The sequence below is a fragment of the Mobula hypostoma genome, chromosome 1 (assembly GCF_963921235.1).
Source record: "Mobula hypostoma chromosome 1, sMobHyp1.1, whole genome shotgun sequence".
In the NCBI taxonomy this organism is placed as follows: Eukaryota; Metazoa; Chordata; class Chondrichthyes; order Myliobatiformes; family Myliobatidae; genus Mobula; species Mobula hypostoma.
The window spans coordinates 244,845,007-244,865,775 of record NC_086097.1 but is presented as its reverse complement, the minus strand read 5'-3'; the positions used below and the strand labels follow the sequence as shown (position 1 = coordinate 244,865,775).

General features: G+C 43.6%; 1 protein-coding gene across 31 annotated transcripts in view; it reads right to left on the bottom strand.

Annotated features, from left to right (window-relative positions):
* Nucleotides 1–20,769, bottom strand: part of clasp2 (cytoplasmic linker associated protein 2) — a 354,796-nt gene that overhangs the window by 131,761 nt on the left and 202,266 nt on the right. For 20 of the 31 annotated variants that reach the window (XM_063066415.1, XM_063066422.1, XM_063066446.1 and 17 more), the window contains 3 exons: nucleotides 10,627–10,650; nucleotides 5,523–5,627; nucleotides 5,321–5,347 (listed from right to left, as the gene is read on the bottom strand). In XM_063066415.1, the coding sequence (XP_062922485.1) occupies nucleotides 5,321–5,347; nucleotides 5,523–5,627; nucleotides 10,627–10,650 (156 nt within the window). The remainder of the gene's footprint in view (nucleotides 1–5,320; nucleotides 5,348–5,522; nucleotides 5,628–10,626; nucleotides 10,651–20,769) is intronic. The other 11 variants (XM_063066509.1, XM_063066516.1, XM_063066523.1 and 8 more) reach the window with 3 other exon arrangements.

The window sequence follows — 20,769 nt, the reverse complement described above, 5'->3', positions numbered from 1 at the left end:
CATTTTTAACAGGAATCTAAGCAATTTCCATAACAATCAAAATCTTCACTACAACAATACTACTCCACTTCCTTAAATCTGTTTTACAGCAACTCCAGTAATCTTGCGACGGGGGGGGGGGGGGCAGGCGGGGAATCACTGCTTGCATTGGTATTGTGCCAACGATAATTAGGATATCTCTTGTTTATGCTGCTGATCTTAGAAACTTATTTTATTTTTAAATTTTACCATCAATGATGCCACTTTACTAGGTACACCTGCACAATGCAAATATCTAATCAGTCAATCACATTGCAGCAATACAATGCATGAAAGCACTGGTCAGAGGTTTAGGTGGTTCAGACAGAACATCAGAATGGGGAAGAAATGTGGTCTAAGTGACGTTGACTGTGATCTCCTGGACACAAAAGTTTCTAGTGTTTACAGAGAATGATGCAAAAACCAAAAAAAAACATCCAGTGAGTGGCAGCTCTATTGGCGAAAACACCTTGTTATTGGGAGAGGTCAGAGGAGAAATCAAACCACAAACAAGACAAAATCTGCAGATGCTGGAAATCTAAGCAAAATACACAAAATGCTGGAGGAACTCAGCAAGCCAGGCAGCATCTATGGAAAAAGGCACAGATGACGTTTCAGGCCAAAACCCTTCAGCAGGACTGGAGAAAAAAAGCTGAGGAGTAGATTTAAAAGGTGGGGGGAGAGAACCGTCAGGTGATAGGTGCAACCTGAAGGGGCAGTGATGAAGTAAAGAGCTGGGAAGTTGTTTGGGGAGATGAGGTCAGAGAGGGAAAAGGGGATGGGAAATAGAGAGTGGTAGGGAGGGGGAGGATAGGGGGCATTACTGGAATTTGAGAAATCCATGTTCATGCCATAAAGTTGGAAGCTACCCAAACGAAATACAAGGTGTTGTTCCTCCAACCTAAATGTGGCCTCATCACGACAGTGGAAGAGGTCATGGATGGACATATTGGAATGGGAATGAAAGTGGAATTAAAAAGGGTGGCCACTGGGTAATCCTGCTTGTTCTGGTGGACGGAGCGTGGATGCCTGGCAAAGCGGTCTTCCAATCTATGTTGGGTCTCACTGATATATAGGAGGCCACACCAGGAGCACCGAACACAGTAAATGACCCCAGTAGGCTCACAGGTGAAGCGTTGCTTAACCGGGAAGGACTGTTTAGGGCCCTGGATGGTAGTGAGGGAGAAGGTGTAGGGGCAGGTCTGGCACTTGTTCCGTTTACAAGGAGGTGCCAGGAGGGAGATCAGTAGGGAGGGACGACTGGACAAGGGAGTCGCGTAGGGAGCGATCCCCACGGAAAGCAGAAAGTGGGGGCAAGGGGAAGACATGCTTGGTGGTGGGATCTCATTCAAGGTGGTGGAAGTTTCCAAGAATTATGTGCTGGTCAAGGAGGCTGGTGGATAGTAGGTGAGGACAAGAGGAATCCTATCCCTGGTAGGGTGGTGGGAGGATGGGGTAAGAGCAGATGTGTGTGAAATGGAAGAGATGTAGTTGAGGGCAGCACTGACGGTGGAGGAAGGGAAGCCTTTTCTTTGAAAAAGGAGGACACCTCCTTCGTTCTAGAATGAAAAGCCTCATCCTGAGAGCAGATGCGGCAGAGACGGAGGAATTGAGACAAGGGGATTTTTTTTTGCAAGTAGTAAGGTGGGATGAGGTGTAGTCTAGGTAGCTGTGAGAGTCCATGGGTTTGTAATAGACATCGGTGGATAAGCTGTTTCTGGAGACAGAGACAGTAAGATCGAGAGAGGGAAGGGAGATGTCGGAAATGGAGCAGGTGAATCTGAGGGCAGGGTGGAAGTTGGAAGTAAAGTTGATAAAGTCAATGAGTTCAGCATGGATGCAGGAAGCAGCACCAATGCAGTCACTGATGTAGCGCAGGAAAAGTGTGGGAGGGTCACCAGTGCAAGCTTGGAACATAGACTGTTCCACATAGCCGACAAACAGGCAGGCATAGATGGGACCCATGCGAGTGCCCATGGCTACCCCTTTTGTTTGAAGGAAGTGGGAGGAGCCAAAGGAGAAATTATTAAGAATGAGGACAAGTTCCGCTAGGCAGAGGAGAGTGGTGGTGGAGGGGAACTGGTTAGGTCTAGCGTCCAGAAAAAAAAGGAGAGCTTTAAGGCCTTCCTGGTGGGGGATGGGGGTATATAGGGACTGGACATGCATAGTAAAAATGAGATGATGGGGGCCAGGGAGCTTGAAATCTTTGAAAGATCAAAAGCATGTGAAGTGTCACGAATGGAGGTAGGAAGGAACTGAACTACGGGGGGGTGGGGGGGGGATAAAACAGATCGGCATACCTCGACTCTGAGTTCAGTAGGGTTGGAACAAGCTGAAACAATGAGTCTACCTGGACAAGTGGGTTTGTGGATCTTGGGTAGGAGGTAGAAACAGGAGGTGCAGGATGTGGGAACTATGAGGTTGGTGGCGGGTGGATGGGAGATCCCAGAGTCAATAAGGTTGGTGATGGTGTGGGAGACAATGGCCTGGGGTTCCTTAGTGAGGTCCTGTTCGATCAGAGGAGAATAGCCAGGCTGGTTCAAACTGACAGGAAGCCTGTTTTAACTTACGAATAATGTGTAACTAAACTTAGAATGGATGGTAACCTGTCATTTATATGGCCCAAATCTAATAGTTTTAGATGGGGGGGAACTATCACTCACTCATAAATATTGCGAAATTCCAAATCATTTAAAAAAAATCTTTAAAAATTCTATTTTAGTGGAAGCTTTAAAGAACATGCAGAGGAGATCTACCAGGATGATGCCTAGATTAGAGAGAATGCCAAATGAGCTGAATGAGCTAGGGCTTTTCTCTTTGTGGCAAAGGAAGATGACCGGTGACTAGATAGAAGTGTACAAGATGATAAAAGACAAAGAACAAATGGACAGCCAGAAACCTTTTCCCAGGGCAGAAATGGCTAAAACGAGGGGGCATCATTTTAAGGTGATTGGAGGACAGTATAGAGGGGATGTCAGAGGTAGGTTTTTATTTTACACAGAGAATGGTGAGTGAGTGGAATGCCTTGCCAGGAGCATTTAAGAAATTCTTAAATAGGCACATGGATGATAAGTAAAATGGAGAGTTACGTGGGAGGGAAGGGTTAAATTGATCTGAGAGTAGGTTAAAAAGTTGGCACAACATTGTGGATGTACAGCCTGTACTGTGCTGTGTTCTATGTCCTTTTTTCAGCAATAACTCCAAAGAAGGGCTAATTTCTCCAAAATATCTAATGGCACAAATTTTGTTTGAAGGATTAGCCTCACTTAGATGCAGGATATGGTCACTGACTAACAGTAGAGTTACCCCATTATCTCCACTTTTCCTGGCTGCAGCCAACCTGTCCACTATTCAAATGATAGAGTCATAGTCATGATCATAATCCTATTCGAAATAAGGCGGAACAAATGGATTGTAACCTGTAATGAAAGCTTGACAACTTATCTTGCCCTAAGCAAATTAACTTTAAATGGAGGAACTACCACTTCCTCATAAATATGTTTAAATTCAAATAATTTAATGTATTTATTAAAATTCCATTTTGGTATTTTTACTTGTGCCATCAAATCCTGCACTTCTTTAAACAATTGCCTTCATTATGCTCTCTATTAATTATTTAACAAGTTAGTGAAAAATAGTGCTTTCTGATTTCTGAGTTCACTCTTTCAGTATTTTCCAAAGTGATTGGCTGCAGACCAGCTTGTTGACATTACTGAAAATCATAGTTACAGATGCTAGAAATCTGAAATAAATAACAGAAAGCACTGAAAATTCTGAGCAAGACAGGTTGATCTGTGGAAAGAGACACAGCTGACATTTCAGGTTGAAAACCCTTTTCAGATCTTTTTTCAATTTGGACAATGGGTCTTTGAAATGTTAATTTTGTTGTTGATTCCAGCATTTCCTATTTTTATTGTCATCACCACTGTTGTCAGACACAAGGGACCTCAAAGATGCCTAGAGACACTGGGAGTGGGAAGGCCAAAATAACAAAGATCAAAGATCTTTGAACAGATTTCTTTGGGGTCAGCAGCAAACATCGTTGCTGTGGTGCTGAAAATAAAACCTGGACCATATACTTCAGATTGTGAGACAAAGAAAATTAATTGGAGAACATTAAAACTTGGCAACTATTAGAATTTTTATATATATTGTATAACTCTATGAGTCATAGAAAAGTACAGCATGGAAACTGGCCCTTCTGCCCATCTAGTCAGTGCCAAACCATTTAAACTGCTTACTCCCATCACCCTGCACCAGGACCATAGCCCTCCATACCCCTACCATCCAAGTATACCTATCCAAACTTTGCTTAAACATTGAAATTAAGCTGCATGGACCATTTGTGCTGGTAGCTGGTTCCACATTCTCACGGCCCTCTGAGTGAAGAACTTTCCCTTAGGTTCCCCTTAAACTTTTCAACTTTCACCCTTAAACCATGACCTCTAGTTGTAGTCCCACCCAGCCTCAGTGAAAAAAACCTGCTTGCATTTACCCCATCTATATAATTTTGAATACCACTATCAAATCACCTCTCACCCTTCTACTTTCTATGGAATAAAGTCCTAACCTATTCAATCCTTCTTCACAGACTGAAGCATTAACTTCAGAGTTAACTGTGAAGCATTTGATGGGTTTTAAAAATATGATCTATTTAGATAATAGATTATTTTAAACCTATTATAGAGACTTTGGAGCGGCATCAAAGCATAGCGTTTAGCGTTAATGCTATTGCAGCGCTAGTTACCCGGGCTCAATTCTGTCGCTGTCTATAAGGAGTATGTACAATTTCCCTGTGAGTTTCTTTCGGGTGCTCCAGTTTCCTCCCACGTTCCAAAGACATACGGGTTGGTAGGTTAACTGGCCACATGGATGTAATTGGGCAGCACAGGCTTGTTGGCCGAAAGGACCTGTTACTGTGCTGCATCTCTGAATGAAAATAAACTTCATCAACGGACACTTTACCTTTTTGCTGTGCTTTGACATGACAATGAAATGTAAAAGAAAAATTACTAATGAGGACTAATGAGGATGAAATGTTCCAAGGATAAAAAATGGGGTTTCTTCCTCTTATGGTGAATTCCTGGGTAAAAGGAACTAAATGCTGCTTTCCTGTACTGAGGTTATGAACATTTATAGTAACTTCTAACACTTAAGAGCAAGAGATTCATCACTTTTGCTGCTTCTGACTGTCTACTACTTGAAAGGAGGAATTTGACAAATTTATTCGAAACACTCAACTGAACTAAAAATCACCAAACATGCAAAAAAAAAACAAACAAAAATATTAACAGCAAGATACCTTTGTTATCTTCAGATGATGTTAAACCTGAGGCACAGAATAGTTGTTCAAAACTTAGTGGATCATTCAGCATTTTAACATGCCAACTACAGTACTAATGCATCCTTGCTGCATATAAATGAAATAATATATTTGCTATATCCCCAGTTTTTAAAACTAGTTGTGTCCCATCACACTGAATGACAACAAACCAAACACATACGTTGAGACTGAGACACCACTTTCGTGCGACTTCGCCCTCTGCTATCAGCAGAATCGCCACCACCAGAGGTGGTTCCCAGGAGTAGCTGTCTGTTTCGAATTCGACCTGTAACGAAAATAAATATGTTAGTAAGCAAAAGGCGTTAGGAAATACTCATCACCTGCTCAAAGCACAGTTTAGAGCTTGCAAAAAAAATCAAGTAAAATGGAATGCTAAAGATAAAAATATTATTGAACAAAAATGATCTAATTCAACAAATGAGCCTTCAACACTTTACAAATACCAATGTATTTCACACATTTCACATCAAAAAGTAGTAAGAAGGCAAGTCTTCTTCCAAATTCTCTAATTTCTGTAGCCACAGAATTTTTCATTCTTTTGGTATTCTAATCAGAGCTCAATATATTAATAATAAAGCTAATTTCAATATTCAGTGAAAGATGCATAAAAGGAACTAATAAAATTCTTTTCTTTCTTTCAACCTATATGAATCAAATGAGGGAGAGGATTGGAATGGGAGCAGCAAGTCAATATATATTACTTGACAGAATCATGTAATGCAAAATGAATCAAATAATGAAGGCAATGGGGATTAGGTCATAATAGAATTACCATATTTCACACAGCATGGAAACAGGCCCTTCAGCAATCATCAAGCATTGAGTTTAAACTAATCTCATTTTATTCTCCCAACATTCTTGTTAACAACCCAAGAACCTGCCACTCACCTGTACATGATAGTGAAAATTAACCTACCAACCTGTGTTCCTTTAGGATATGTGAAGAAACCAGAGCAACTAGTGAAAATATGGGTGAAGTCCAGTTACAAGGGGAGAAAGTGCAAACTTACACACCCAGCACCAGAGATCAGGTCTGAATCGAGATTACTAGAGGCAATTCTATTTGCTGTGCTGCATCCAGTGACAGCGCAGGAGTGTTCATTTGAAGAGCAAGTCTAACATGTGACAAAGTTTGAAAGGCTGAGGAGGATAGTGAAAATACAAAGGTGGCATAGTGACACCGATAATGGAGCCACAGTTCCAGCAAACCAGCTTCAATTCTGATCTTTGAACCTACTTGTGCAAAATGTGCACCTTCCCTCTATGACCTTGTGAATATCCTACAGTTATCACAGGGTTATACAGCATGGAAACAGGCTCAGTTTCAGACTCCCTTACAAGAAGACTGCCTATTTACCTCACCTATGTCCCTCACAATGTTATATACCACTACAACTGATACCTCAGCCTCCTCTGCTCCAAAGATAGTCTCTCCTGATAACTCAAGCCCTCTATTCCTGGTTGTATTCTTGTGAATCTTTGCTGCGCCCTGTCTAGGTTCACCACACAGTGACCAGAGTGTTATTACTGATGTAGAGGACTTGAACTTTGTTATAATAAATCTGATATTTAACACAGTTAGGATAGTGAAGAAGGCAAATGGTAAGCTGCCGTACAAGAATTGACCCAGTTTACAGCTGTTCAACACATCGTGAGAACTATTTTCAGGGATGTAGGTACTTTTACCCCAGGGCCCTGGCATTCACCATGTATATCCTACTTTGGTTTAACTTCTGAAAATGCATCACTTCCTACTTGTACGAGTTAAATTCCACTTGTCATTCTTTTGCTCAGTTTTTCAGATGATCTCAATTTCTTTGTAACCTTAAACAATCTTCTTCACTGCTCAGCACAATGCCAATAATGGCAGCATCCACAAACTTATTAATCATGCCACCTACAGTACATTCTCATTATAATAATTTCTATAGATGACAAATAATAGTGGACCCAGCACTGAGCCCTACAGTTTTCCACTTGGTCCCAAGCCTCCAGTCTGAGAAACAACACTCTACTACAATGTGCCAACTCCATGAGATCTAACTGCTCAGACCAGCCTACCATACAGGATCTTGTTGAAAGTCATGCTACCAACTCCATGTAGACAATGTCCACAATCGTCTTGGTCTCCTTTTCAAAAGACTCAATCAAGTTTCTGGTTCAACAGTTCAATGGTTCCATTTAATATCAGAGTGTATACAATACACAACCTGAAATTCTTACTTTTCACAGACATCCAAACAGAAGAAAGCCCCAAAGAATGAATGACAGAAAAAAAAAGAACCCCAAAGCCTTCTCACGTAAGGAGCTCTGGTTTCCTCCCACATATGAAAGATGTGTATATTTCTTGGTAAATTGGCCACTGTAAATGACTCCAATGTGTATGTGAGTGGTAGAATGGGAAAGGTGTGAAAATAAAATGGGATTAGTGTGAATGAGTCTCTGATTTTTGGCACAGGCTCTGTCACCCAAAGGGCCAAGTTTCACGTCCTACAAGACAGGGCTTGAGGTAATAACTGGCAAATTCAGTAAAACTCTGATAAATCCATTATTCATCCATTCAGAAATCCTATTGGTTCAGTACCAGAACAACCGTGAGATATTTACATTTTACATTCACCCAGGAATTGGTTCCCATGCTCTCCCCCCCCCTGCAAGTGTCTCTGGCTCCTACACTCCTGCCAAACACTCTGGTTCTACTGTTTCTGTGTTCCAGTTCCTACTCTCACTCAGTACTCTGCTCCATTCTAGATCCTATGCTCCCTTTCACTCAATGGGACCTCTTTCGTGCACTGTCTGAACACTCACTGGGTTCTTGTGTTCCCTGACCACTCGTAAGCTGCCCTGATCTTGCTGGAGTCCTAGTCGCCATGCTCCAAGGACTCAGCTGCTGCACTTGCTTTAACTTACCTGCTTCTGATGGCTACTCTCCCTTCAAACTTACCGGATGTTTCCAATGCTCCCTTTAAATTTACTGGGTTCACTGAAATGTTACTGTGTAACATCTTCTAAAACTGTGAATTAGAAGTGCTTTGGAGTGCCATTCAGTAGTCTGGAAAATGTGCCAGGCTAGCACCACTAAAACCCTAAACTCGTAGATTAATGAAGCTTTATTGCATAATTGAACTTTGTAAGATTATGGAGAATTCCAACTGAAGTTTTCGCACTTCATGCTTGCCTATAGTGATGGTACGGCACAACACATAATGATGATGATAGCGATGGTAAATACGGAATTTAAGGAAAAGATAACCTAAAGGAAGATTAGAAAATGGTTGAATTCTGGACATAAATAAAGTGAAATTCATTGAAGGGAATAGAATGGTGAGCTGGCATACCTTTACATCTAAATTTCTTGCAGGTTAGAAGCAAATGCAAGTCATACTTGAACTGAGGAATTCTTTGAGATGAGAAAATAATACAGCAAAAGAAAAGCAGTAAAAGAAAAGATAACAATGTTATTCTGAACAGAACGACATAATAAAGAAATCTGGAGTACTGATGAAAATGAATGTGATGTGCTGGTGAGAACATATGCATTGTATGCACCCTACTGATAAGGTACACAACCGAGAAGGTTCAAGAGAAAGCAACCTTATAGATACCCTGACAGAGCCCAAAAGCCATGGCGAAACGACAAACAGGACAAGCAGCCACAATAGGAAGGTGAAACAGACACGTCCTGCATCACAAAACTCTTCTGAAATTAGAATACTTTGTAACCCATGAGTGTGATCAGGAAGCTATTTGAGTAATTAAAATGAACTTTGGATTGACCCTCATATAAAATAATACAATACAGAATTAGTCTATCCTGAGAGCAACATTTACACAGTGAAATTGTCTGTAAACCTCCCAAGTTCAGAGAGGTGGATGAGCTGTTGCACAAACTGTTGAGTGGGGAACAAAACTGCACCTTTCAGTTAGTCCTGACGAAGGGTCTCGGCCTGAAACGTCGACTGCACCTCTTCCTACAGATGCTGCCTGGCCTGCTGCGTTCACCAGCAACTTTTATGTGTGTTGTTTGAATTTCCAGCATCTGCAGAATTCCTGTTGTTTGCCTTTCAATGTAAGATTATTGTGGCATAGATAACATAAGAAAAGGACTAGTTGACTTCTCATCCTTAATTCCCACACAATAAGACTGCTGACTGACTTTTAGCAAGACATCATTTTCCTGCCTGAAACCTGTAAGCTTTGATTCCGTCGACTGAGTGAAGAAATTTCTTCTCATTTCTTTCATGAATGAAGGACTCCCTAATTCAATATGGGCAACATTAACTCTGCATCCTCATATCTCAATGAGAGCATCTCTCATTTTCCAAACTCCAGAGAGTTTACTTAATCACATCTTGCGCAAAAAACACAACATCCCAAGAAACAAGCTGATGAACATTTCATACACACTTAATCTTCAGGACCACTAAAAATTGACTAAGAAATCTCCGCTGCCATATTCTACCCCTTTTCTAATAAAGGCCAACCTATTGTTTGTTCCAATTGCTTGCTATACCTGCAAGTTTAACTTCTAATGAGTCATATACAAGAATACCCATGTTCCATTGAACACCCATACCTTTCAATCTCTCAACAGTTAAAGATACCTAGCATTCCTAATTTTTCTGTCGAAGTGAATGAGCTCACATTTTTCCACATAAAAACTAAAATAGCCTGCTGCCTTTTTGCTTGATCTAGAAATCCATCATTGCCTAGAAATGTGTAAGGAGCTGCTACACACTTCAATTCTTCCTCCAGTCTCCAAAACATAAGCTTACACTTGTTGAATTTTCAGTTATAACTGATTACAGTTATGGTTGCAACTTCTATTTATAATAGTTGATGCTATACTGGAGCCACCTATTGTCCACAAAGGGAACAATGATGAATCTTATTCGTTGTATGGCAATTTAACAGCTTCATGATCACTTTTTCAAGTTTTAGAAATTACAATTCAAAGTTTCAGTGCTTACCAGATTCACAGGTTGTTCCTAAATGGGAGAGAAGTTCAAACTGACAACATCTATAATTTTTACAACAATGTAATTACAACTTTTGTCAGTAAAGTTACTTGGTGAATTGATGAACATAAATACTTTTAGGGAAAATGCTGATTAAATAAGGCATGTCATAAGTATTAGAAACTTGCTAGAGAAAATGCATGTACTTAATTTTGAATTGTATATACAAGACAAATGCGCTCTTCTACATTGTTGGCAATGTCACTTAATGGGTTATATGAGAAGACAGGTGGATAATTTCCTTACCATCTGCTTTGTCAGATGCATCATCTTTGTAACAGAGCAGGCAAAGAACAGGATAAGAGTTACTGTGTTAGATTTCATATACAATAAATTATCAGTACATCTTAAATATTATTTCATAGCAGAGCCTCTGCTGATACTATGGATACTGATGAACAAAATATTTAATAAATGAAGAATATGAAAGATTTTAACAAAGGATTGTGGCATTTTGAAAAATGTTCATATGATTAAATAAAGCTCAAGACATGATAAATTACTTCATTCACTAGAATCAAATGTTTGACTAACTACTGGTGGGAACCATAACGCAGTAGTAGGTGTCAATGGTGGTAAAAGTACACCACAGATCTCCTTTAGATTCCACCCCCCCTCACATTTAAGCTTATGCCCTCCACATACCCTAATGTGCTATTATTTTAAATCTTCATAAATCTTAATAAGGTCATTCGTCAGCTTTGTACACCCCAGTGAGAAATAAATCCAGCCGATCTGATCTCTCTGTACAAGGAATGCCTTCCATTCCCAGCAACACCCTGGTGAATTTCTTCTGCACCTTATAGCATCAATAGTGAACAAACCCACTAGCAGTTATGGGGAATGGTACATTAGCAGTACCATTAATACCACTCCTTCAATTCATTGTTTATACATTTCATCATTTAAATATAGGGCAAGAACAAATTCTGAAGGGGGACTTAAAGCTTTGCCTGCCATACCCTACCCTTCATAAGACTGACAAGAAGTAATACCACATGCTAACTACTGTCTACTTTAGGCAAACATATACTAATTTGTTTCACAAAACTGATACAATACTATCTTTAAAATTTTAATTATTTTCAATATTTTTAACTCCATCTTTTCCCAATAGTTCACATTGCTGGAAATGATTCTTAACCTCCTTGGTAAAAGTTTCAGGAATTTAAAAAAGTTCACTGTTACATGAAGGCAAAGTCAAAGCATGATGTGACATGTAATTTCCTATTTGTTGTACAATGGGTGTTCTGTGCAGTTTCTACACAGAAAGTTAAAATGATAAAAATTGCAGTAAGGACAACTTTGACTGCTCTCAAAGTTGTGGCACGGTAGTGTAGCAGTTAGCATCACACTATTGCAATCGGGGTTCAATTCCTGCTGCTCTCTGTTGGGCATGTGGCCAAGTGGTTAAGGTGTTCGTCTAGTGATCTGAAGGTCGCTAGTTCGAGCCTCAGCTGTGGCAGCGTGTTTGTGTCCTTGAGCAAGGCACTCAACCACAGATTGCTCCAGTGTCTGTGCGAAGAGTGGCGCCCCACACAGACTTCCAGATTGGGCCTTGTAAGGCATGAAAATGTATGACTCAGGCCTCTGAGCATGGTCTAAGTCGACGTTCCCTCCCCTCTGTAGGGAGCTTGTATATTTTCCCTGTGACCACATGGATTTCCTTCAAGTGTTGCAGTTTCCTCCCACATTCCAAAAACATATGGGTTAGGGTTAGTGAGTTGTGGGTAAGCTATGCTGTTACAGGAAGTGTGGCAACATTTGTGGGATACCCAGCATAGTCCTCATTGCTTCGACAAGACACTAACCACACATTTTACTATATGTTTTGATGTATACACTGTAACTTGTATTACCTCTTCCACCTAGAGGCCAACATGAGCAGAAGCAACTTGCTTTGTGATCAGCACTTCAATATAGGGGAACAATGAATAAACTGTGGAGGGATAAAGTGAGAAAAGTATTGAGTGTAGGAGATGGGATGTTACGTTGAAGTTGTACAAAACACTGGGGAGGCAAATTTGGAGTATTATATACAGTGTTGGTCGCCTACCTAGAGGAGAGGTGTAAATAAGGTTTAAAGTTCAAAGAGAACAGAAAATTTTCAAGGATGTTGCCAGGTCTGGAGGACCCGAGTTATATGTTAAAACTGAATAGGTTAGGACTTTATTACTTGAAACATAGAAGACTGAGAGGAGATTTGATGGAGGTATACAAAATTATGAGGGGTTCAAATAAGGTAAATGCAAATTGGCTTTTTCCCACTGAGGTTGAGTGGTTCTACAACTAGAGGTTATGGGTTAAGGTTGAAAGGTGAAGAGTTTAAGGGGAACAAGAGGGGAAACTTCTTCACTAGAGGGTTGTGAGAACGTGGAATGAGCTGCCAGCACAAGTGGTGCATCCAAGCTCGACTTCAGTATTTGAGAAAAGTTTGGATAGGTGCGTGGATGGTTCAGATAGATAGGAGTTTATATGGTTTGGGCTGTAGGTGGTGGACTAAATGGTGTATTTCTGGACACCAGACCCAATCAGTTCCCCTCCACCACCACTTTCCTCCGTCTGGTGGAACATCCTTGCTCTCAATAATTTCTCCTTTGGCTCCTCCCACTTCCTTCAAACAAAAGGTGTAGCCATTGGTACTCACATGGATCCCAGTTATGCCTGACTTTTTGTAAGCTACGTGAAACAATCGATGTTCCAAACCTACACTGGAGACTCTTGCCAACTTTTCCTACGCTGCACTGACAACCCATTAGTGCTGCTTCCTGCACCCACGCAGAGCTCATCGACTTCATCAATTTTGCCTCCAACTTGCACCCTGCCCTCAAATTTACCTGGTCCATTTCCAACACTTCCCTCCCCTTTCTTGATCTCTCTGTCTATCTCTGGAGACAGCTATCTACTGATGACTATTATAAGCCCCAATGACTCTCAGAGATACCTGGAGTATACCTCTTCCCACACAGTTACTTGTAAAAGTGCCATCCCCTTCTCTCAATTCATCTGTCTCCACTGCACTGCATTCCAGAATGAAGCAGATGTCCTCCACCTTCAAAGAAAGGGGCTTCCCTTCCTCCACCATCACCTCTGCCCTCAGCCACATCTCTTCCCTTTCACGCATGCCTGCCCTCACCCCATCCTCTCACCACCCCACCAGCCTCTGCGTCCAGCACATAATTCTCCATAACTTCTGCCACTCCAATGGGATCCTACCACCAAGCACATCTTCTTCCCTCCCCCCGCCAACTTTCTGCCTATGTGACTCCCTAGTCCATTTGCTCCCTCCCCACTAATCTCCCTCCTGGCATTTCTCCTTGCAAGTGGAACAAGTACTACACCTGCCCTAACACTTCTTCCCTCACTACCATTCAGGGTCCCAAACAGTTCTTCCAGTAAGGCAACACTTCACCTGTGAGTCCATTGGGATCATCTAATGTATCCGATATTCCCAGTGTAGCCTCCTGTATATCGGTGAGATGCCAAGTAGATTGGGAGACTGCTTCGCTGAGTACCTATGCTCCCATCTGCCAGAATAAGCAGGATCTCCCAGTGGCCACCCATTTTAATTCCACTTTCCATTCCCATTCTGACATCTCTCTCTATGGCCTCCTCTACTGTTGCATTGAAGCCATACTCAGGCTGGAGGAGCAACACCTTTTATTCTGTCTGGGTAGCCTCTAACCTGATGGCGTGAACATCGATTTCTCAAACTTCCAGTAATGACCGCCCCCCCCCGGCCATTCACCATTCCCCATTCCTATTTCCCTCTCTCACCTTATCTCCTTACCTGCCTATCAACTCCCTGTGGTGCTTCTCCCCATTTTCTTTCTTCCATGGCATCTTGTCCCATCAGATTCTCCCTTCTCCAGCCCTGTATCTCTTTCACCAATCAACTTCCCAGCTCTTTACTTCACCCCCCCCTGTTTTTTCTATCACCTTGTGTTTCTTCCTCCTCACCTCCTACCTTCCAACTCTGCCTCATCTCTTTTTTTTTCCAGTCCTGATGAAGGTCTGGGGCCGAAACGTTGACTACACTCTTTTCCATAGAAGCTGCCTGACCTGCTAAGATCCTCCAGCATTTTGTGTGTAACGGAGGAACTGAAGGAAATTCACATTAGGTGGAAAATGGTGTTTGGTAAACTGTTGGGACTGAAGGCTGATAAATCCCCAGGGCCTGATGGTCTGCATCCCAGGGTACTTAAGGAGGTGGCTCTAGAAATCGTTGATGCATTGGTAATCATTTTCCAATGTTCTATAGATTCAGGATCAGTTCCTGCGGATTGGAGGGGAGCCAATGTTATCCCACTTTTTAAGAAAGGAGGGAGATAGAAAACAGGAAATTATAGACCAGTTAGTCTGACATCAGTGGTGGGAAAGATGCTGGAGTCAATTATAAAAGATGAAATAGCAGTATATTTGGATAGCAATAGCAGGATAGGTCCGAGTCAGCATGGATTTACGAAGGGGAAATCATGCTTAGCTAACCTTCTGGAATTTTTTTGAGGATGCAACTATGAAAATGGACATGGGAAAGCCAGTGGATGTAGTGTACCTGGACTTCCAGAAAGCCTTTGATAAGGTCCCACATAGGAGGTTAGTGGGCAAAATTAGAGCACATGGTATTGGGGGTAGGGTACTGACATGGACAGAAAATTGGTTGGCAGACAGGAAACAAAGAGTAAGGATTAATGAGTCCCTTTCAGAATGGCAGGCAGTGACTAGTGGGGTACCGCAAGGCTCGGTGCTGGGACCGCAGCTATTTACAATATACATTAATGATTTAGATGAAGGGATTAAAAGTAACATTAGCAAATTTACAGCTGACACAAAGCTGGGTGACAGTGTGAAATGTGAGGAGGATGTTATGAGAATACAAGGTGACTTGGATGGGTTGGGTGAGTGGGCAGATGCATGGCAGATGCAGTTTAATGTGGATAAATGTGAGGTTATCCACTTTGGTGGCAAGAACAGGAAGGCAGATTACTATCTGAATGGTGTCAAGTTAGGAAAAGGGGAAGTACAACGAGATCTAGGTGTCCTTGTTCATCAGTGTGACGAGAATACACATAAAATTAAGATGTTTGCTGGCCTGGGTTAGCATCAGTGACATCAGCAAGTGGTCTGCCACCTGCCCTCAGGGGAAGGAGAGATAAGGAACAATGGAGCAGCGTCTGGAGATGTGTAATGAAGGGACGTGGGAGAAAGAGAGCTGTCTGGAGCGGCTCCCCCTTTGAACCCTGAACTGTTTGAAGTGGTGGACAGGCGATGCCCCAGCAGGGGGATAAAAAGGGACAGGTTCGCTAAGGCAGGACACACGCCACCCGAGGTAACGAGACCCTGGAAGCAGTGCGCCTCTCACGAGTGGGTGAGAAGTACCAGACAACGACCAGGGTGGAAAGGTACAATCAGCGGGAATCCGGTGTGTGTCTGCCCTTGCCTGGGTGCCGGGTTCACTGCAGAGGATCGACCGCATCTGGAGGAGGGGTCACAGTCGGTGACCTCAGGTGACATCACCAAGGACCCGCCCAAAAGTTGCTTGTGAGCAATCTCGCCGGTCTGTGAGTGAAGCCGTTCTGAATGATCAGTTGTTCCTGTTCTATCTCTCTCTTCCCCCAACGTTGTCCATCGCCATGGCAACGATTACTGCGAACTGAACTTTGAGTCACTTTGAAACTTGGTCATTTACCCCTAGACAACGATAGAGCTTGATTGATGCTGTTATCTTAATTCTGTGCACATGTATGTTTATCATCGCTGAACTGTTGCATTTATTATCCTTTCGATTACTGTGTTGCTTGTTTCTTTAATAAAACTTTCTTAGTTCTAGTACTCCAGACTCCAACTGAGTGATCCATTTCTGCTGGTTTGGCAACCCAGTTACGGGGTACGTAACATAAGTGGGGTTCTCGTCCGCGATTTTGAACGCTAAATTTGGGACGGAGTAAATTGATTGGGTTAAAATTCCCGAAAGAAAGAAAAGACAAACAGCAGAAATGGAGGTTGAGGAATTTATAAAGGCGCCGACCTTGGAGGCATTAGAGGATGCCAGGAAATCGGAATTGATAGCTGTGGCCAAACGGTTGAATCTTGCTAAGGTGAAGTCGACAATGAGGAGAGAGGAGATACACAGAGCTATTGTAGAGCACTATGTATCTAAAGGTGTGTTTCCCCAAGGTGAGCTGGGGGTGGTGTCTGTTGAAAAACCTGCTGGAGACGCAGTACAGGTACAGTTTGAAAAACTGAGACTCGAGCACGAGTTCCGGGTATGGCAGTTAGAACACGAAGAGAAGCAGTTAGAAAGGCGGGAGAGAGAGAAAGAGGTAGAAAGGCAAGAGAGAGAAAGACAGTTGGAGAGAGAAGAGAGAGAGAGGGACAGACAGTTGGAGAGAGAGGAGAAACAGAGGGAAAGGGAATTTGAGCTGGAGAAGTTAAAGGTAAGGGCTGAGCAGGGGCTCGTGCCGAACCAAGGTGGAGGGTTCCGGGCGACCCAGGAGGTTAGGCTGGTTCCCCCATTTGACGATACCGACGTGGATCGGTACTTCCTCCACTTCGAAAAAGTGGCTATAAGTCAGGACTGGCCGAGGGATAAGTGGGTTGTTTTACTTCAGAGTGTACTGAAAGGGAAGGCCCAAGAAGCTTACTCAGCTTTGTCCGCGGAAGATGCCCAGAGGTATGAGGTGGTGAAAGAGGCCATCCTCAGGATTTATGAGTTGGTCCCGGAGGCATACCGGCAGAGGTTCCGGAATGCGAGGAAGCAGTGGGACCGCACGTATTTGGAGTTTGCCCGTGAGATGCAAACATATTGTGAGCGTTGGTGCACCTCGAAGGGGGTAGAGGGGGATTATGACAGACTGCTACAACTGATCCTGATTGAGCAGTTTAAAGGTTGTGTCCCTGAGGGTATGAGACCCTACCTCGATGAGAAAGAGGCAGCCATGTTAGCCGCAACTGCTAAGTTAGCGGATGAGTACGCGTTGACGCATAAAATGAAGTTTGCCCCGAGTAAAGGCTACCAGAAGGGTAGTCAGGACGGCGGGGAGAGTCCGCCGGAAAAGTCAGAAAGTAAGCCGGGGACTAGTGAAAAGGATAAAGTAGACCGGGAGCAGTCTGGTAGGAAGTCTCCTGGGGTCGTCTGTTATAATTGTGGGAAAGTCGGACACTTTGCGTCCAGGTGCTTTGCCCCAAGGAAGGAGATGGGGAAAGGAAAAGCGGAAATTTTGAATGGCTGTATCGAGCTGTTAAGCGAACCGCTAGGGAAGGACAGGTCTGAAAAAGTCCAGGAAGGGCGCGAGAGGTTTATCTCGGCCGGATTGGTGTCAGTGAAGGAGAGGTTAAAACCAGTTCCAGTGCGGATCTGGAGAGACACGGGAGCGTGTCAGTCACTAATACTGAAGAGTGTATTAGAGTTTAGCTCAGAGACCCAGACTGGGGAGGTAGAGGTCAAAGGTGTTGGGGAAGGGACAGAGTCAGTCCCTTTGCACCAGATACACTTACAGAGCAACCTGGTCTCTGGACTAGTCACGATCGGGGTGAGGTCCGAATTACCGATGAAAGACGTGGAAGTCTTGCTCGGTAATGACATCGCTGGAGGAATCGTGTTCCCAGTCGTGAGATTGACAGGTCAGCCTGCCAGCATTGAGGCCCCACCCATGGACTCACAGGTTCATCGCGGGCCCGCGATGGTGAATTTGGCTGAAACATTTCCGCCAACCTTGTATGAGACAGGGTGTAGTGAGATAAGAGGTAGTGAGGGAGCTGGGACAGACGTAGCAGTAGCCAGGAAAGAATTTGTGCAGACGCAGGAGCGAGACGAGGGGCTGATGGTTTTGGCAGAGACCGCTCTCTCTGACACAGCCTTGACAAGCTATTGTGCGGAGGAGGAGGTGCTAAGGAAGAAAGGGAAATCAAGTACAGTATCCGCAGATGAGGAGTGGGGGGTGGTGCAAAAGAGTTATGGGGATGAGGTTTTTAACATGGCCCACGAGGTACCCCCCGGTGGACATTTTGCGGTGCTGGAGGAAACAGTTGGTGGAATCATGAAAGAGATTTACCGGCTGCCCAGGGGGAAAAATGTTATTGATCATGACCGACGCGAACTGAGACGGTCACCGGCTTTTGATATGCTAACAAACCTAGTCGGTGTTAGCGTGGAAATCAATGAAGCTAGGGGCCCCCTGATAAGAGGAAAAAAACATTTTGAAAAGATTAGTATGGGATCGATCAGATGGGAGAAGGCTATTGTTTTGGCCAGGTCTACTGATAAGGTCTCTCCCTTAATCCCCGAACATAGCGAATCTTTAGAAGGAGTAATTAAACGACTCGCATCCATGTGTTTGATTGTCCCGAGGAAATGCAAAGAACTGGGACGTTCGGTGATTGTGGTTACAATAGGGCAGCCAAGTAAACAACACCCATATTTAATGAGTAATTCAGTGACTAAAGGGCTGATGAACACAGAGGTGTGTATTGGCAATTTAATACGGCTGTCTGAAGCCAGCTTGATAGTGAACCTTGAAAAAAATGAATTCGGCCACACGAGGGTCACTTACCTGGGAATTGTGGTGACACAGGGGCAGCTGGCAGCGATGCAAGCTACAGTGCAGGCTATCGCTGACCTCCCAACCCCGACAGACAAGAGGGCCCTCAGAAGGCTCTTGGAGATGGTGGGGTACTGCAGGAAGTTTTGCAATAACTCTGCGGTCAATACCCGTCCCCCTCCTACTAAGCCCTTGCGAGAGAAAACTGAGTCGGAATGGGACGACCCTTGTTATTGTGGTCCGGGACAAAACCAAATGAGAGGTTACATTGGTCGCAATTCATCAGTGTTATTGGCCATTATGAAGTTTGCTGAGTTGGACCCTGGTCTAAGGGATTATTAATAACACGTGTAAAAGGAACAGAAAATGTGATGACTGTCTGTCAAGGTGTTGACAGCTTCAAACTCGCTGTGTTAGCCAAATAGCTAATAAAGATGTATATTTGTGTATGTATCAAATAATGTATTCATGTTTGTAATTTTTACCTCCCGGTAAAAATCCTTAAAGGGGGGAAGTGTGACGAGAATACACATAAAATTAAGATGTTTGCTGGCCTGGGTTAGCATCAGTGACATCAGCAAGTGGTCTGCCACCTGCCCTCAGGGGAAGGAGAGATAAGGAACAATGGAGCAGCGTCTGGAGATGTGTAATGAAGGGACGTGGGAGAAAGAGAGCTGTCTGGAGCGGCTCCCCCTTTGAACCCTGAACTGTTTGAAGTGATGGACAGGCGATGCCCCAGCAGGGGGATAAAAAGGGACAGGTTCGCTAAGGTAGGACACACGCCACCCGAGGTAACGAGACCCTGGAAGCAGTGCGCCTCTCACGAGTGGGTGAGAAGTATCAGACAACGACCAGGGTGGAAAGGTACGATCAGCGGGAATCCGGTGTGTGTCTGCCCTTGCCTGGGTGCCGGGTTCACTGCAGAGGATCGACCGCATCTGGAGGAGGGGTCACAGTCGGTGACCTCAGGTGACATCACCAAGGACCCGCCCAAAAGTTGCTTGTGAGCAATCTCGCCGGTCTGTGAGTGAAGCCGTTCTGAATGATCAGTTGTTCCTGTTCTATCTCTCTCTTCCCCCAACGTTGTCCATCGCCATGGCAACGATTACTGCGAACTGAACTTTGAGTCACTTTGAAATTTGGTCATTTACCCCTAGACAACGATAGAGCTTGATTGATGCTGTTATCTTAATTCTGTGCACATGTGTGTTTATCATCGCTGAACTGTTGCATTTATTATCCTTTCGATTACTGTGTTGCTTGTTTCTTTAATAAAACTTTCTTAGTTCTAGTACTCCAGACTCCAACTGAGTGACCCATTTCTGCTGGTTTGGCAACCCAGTTACGGGGTACGTAACATCAGTCACTGAAAGTAAGCATACAGGTACAGCAAGCAGTGAAGAAAGCTAATGGCATGTTGGCCTTCATAACAAGGGGAGTTGCGTATAGGAGCAAAGAGGTCCTTCTGCAGTTGTACAAGGCCCTGGTGAGACCCCACTTGGAGTATCGTGTGCAGTTTTGGTCTCCAAATTTGAGGAAGGACATTCTTGCTATGGAGGGAGTGTAGCGTAGGTTCACTGGGTTAATTCCAGGGATGGCGGGAATGTCATATGTTGAAAGATTGGAGCAAAGGGGCTTGTATATACTGGAATTTAGAAGGATGAGAGGGGATCTGATTGAAACATAGAAGATTATTAAGGGATTGGACACGCTCGAGGCAGAAAACATGTTCCCGACGTTGGGGGAGTCCAGAACCAGAGGCCACAGTTTAAGAATAAGGGGCAGACCATTTAGAACGGAGTTGAGGAAAAACTTTTTCACCCAGAGAGTTGTGGATCTGAGGAATGCT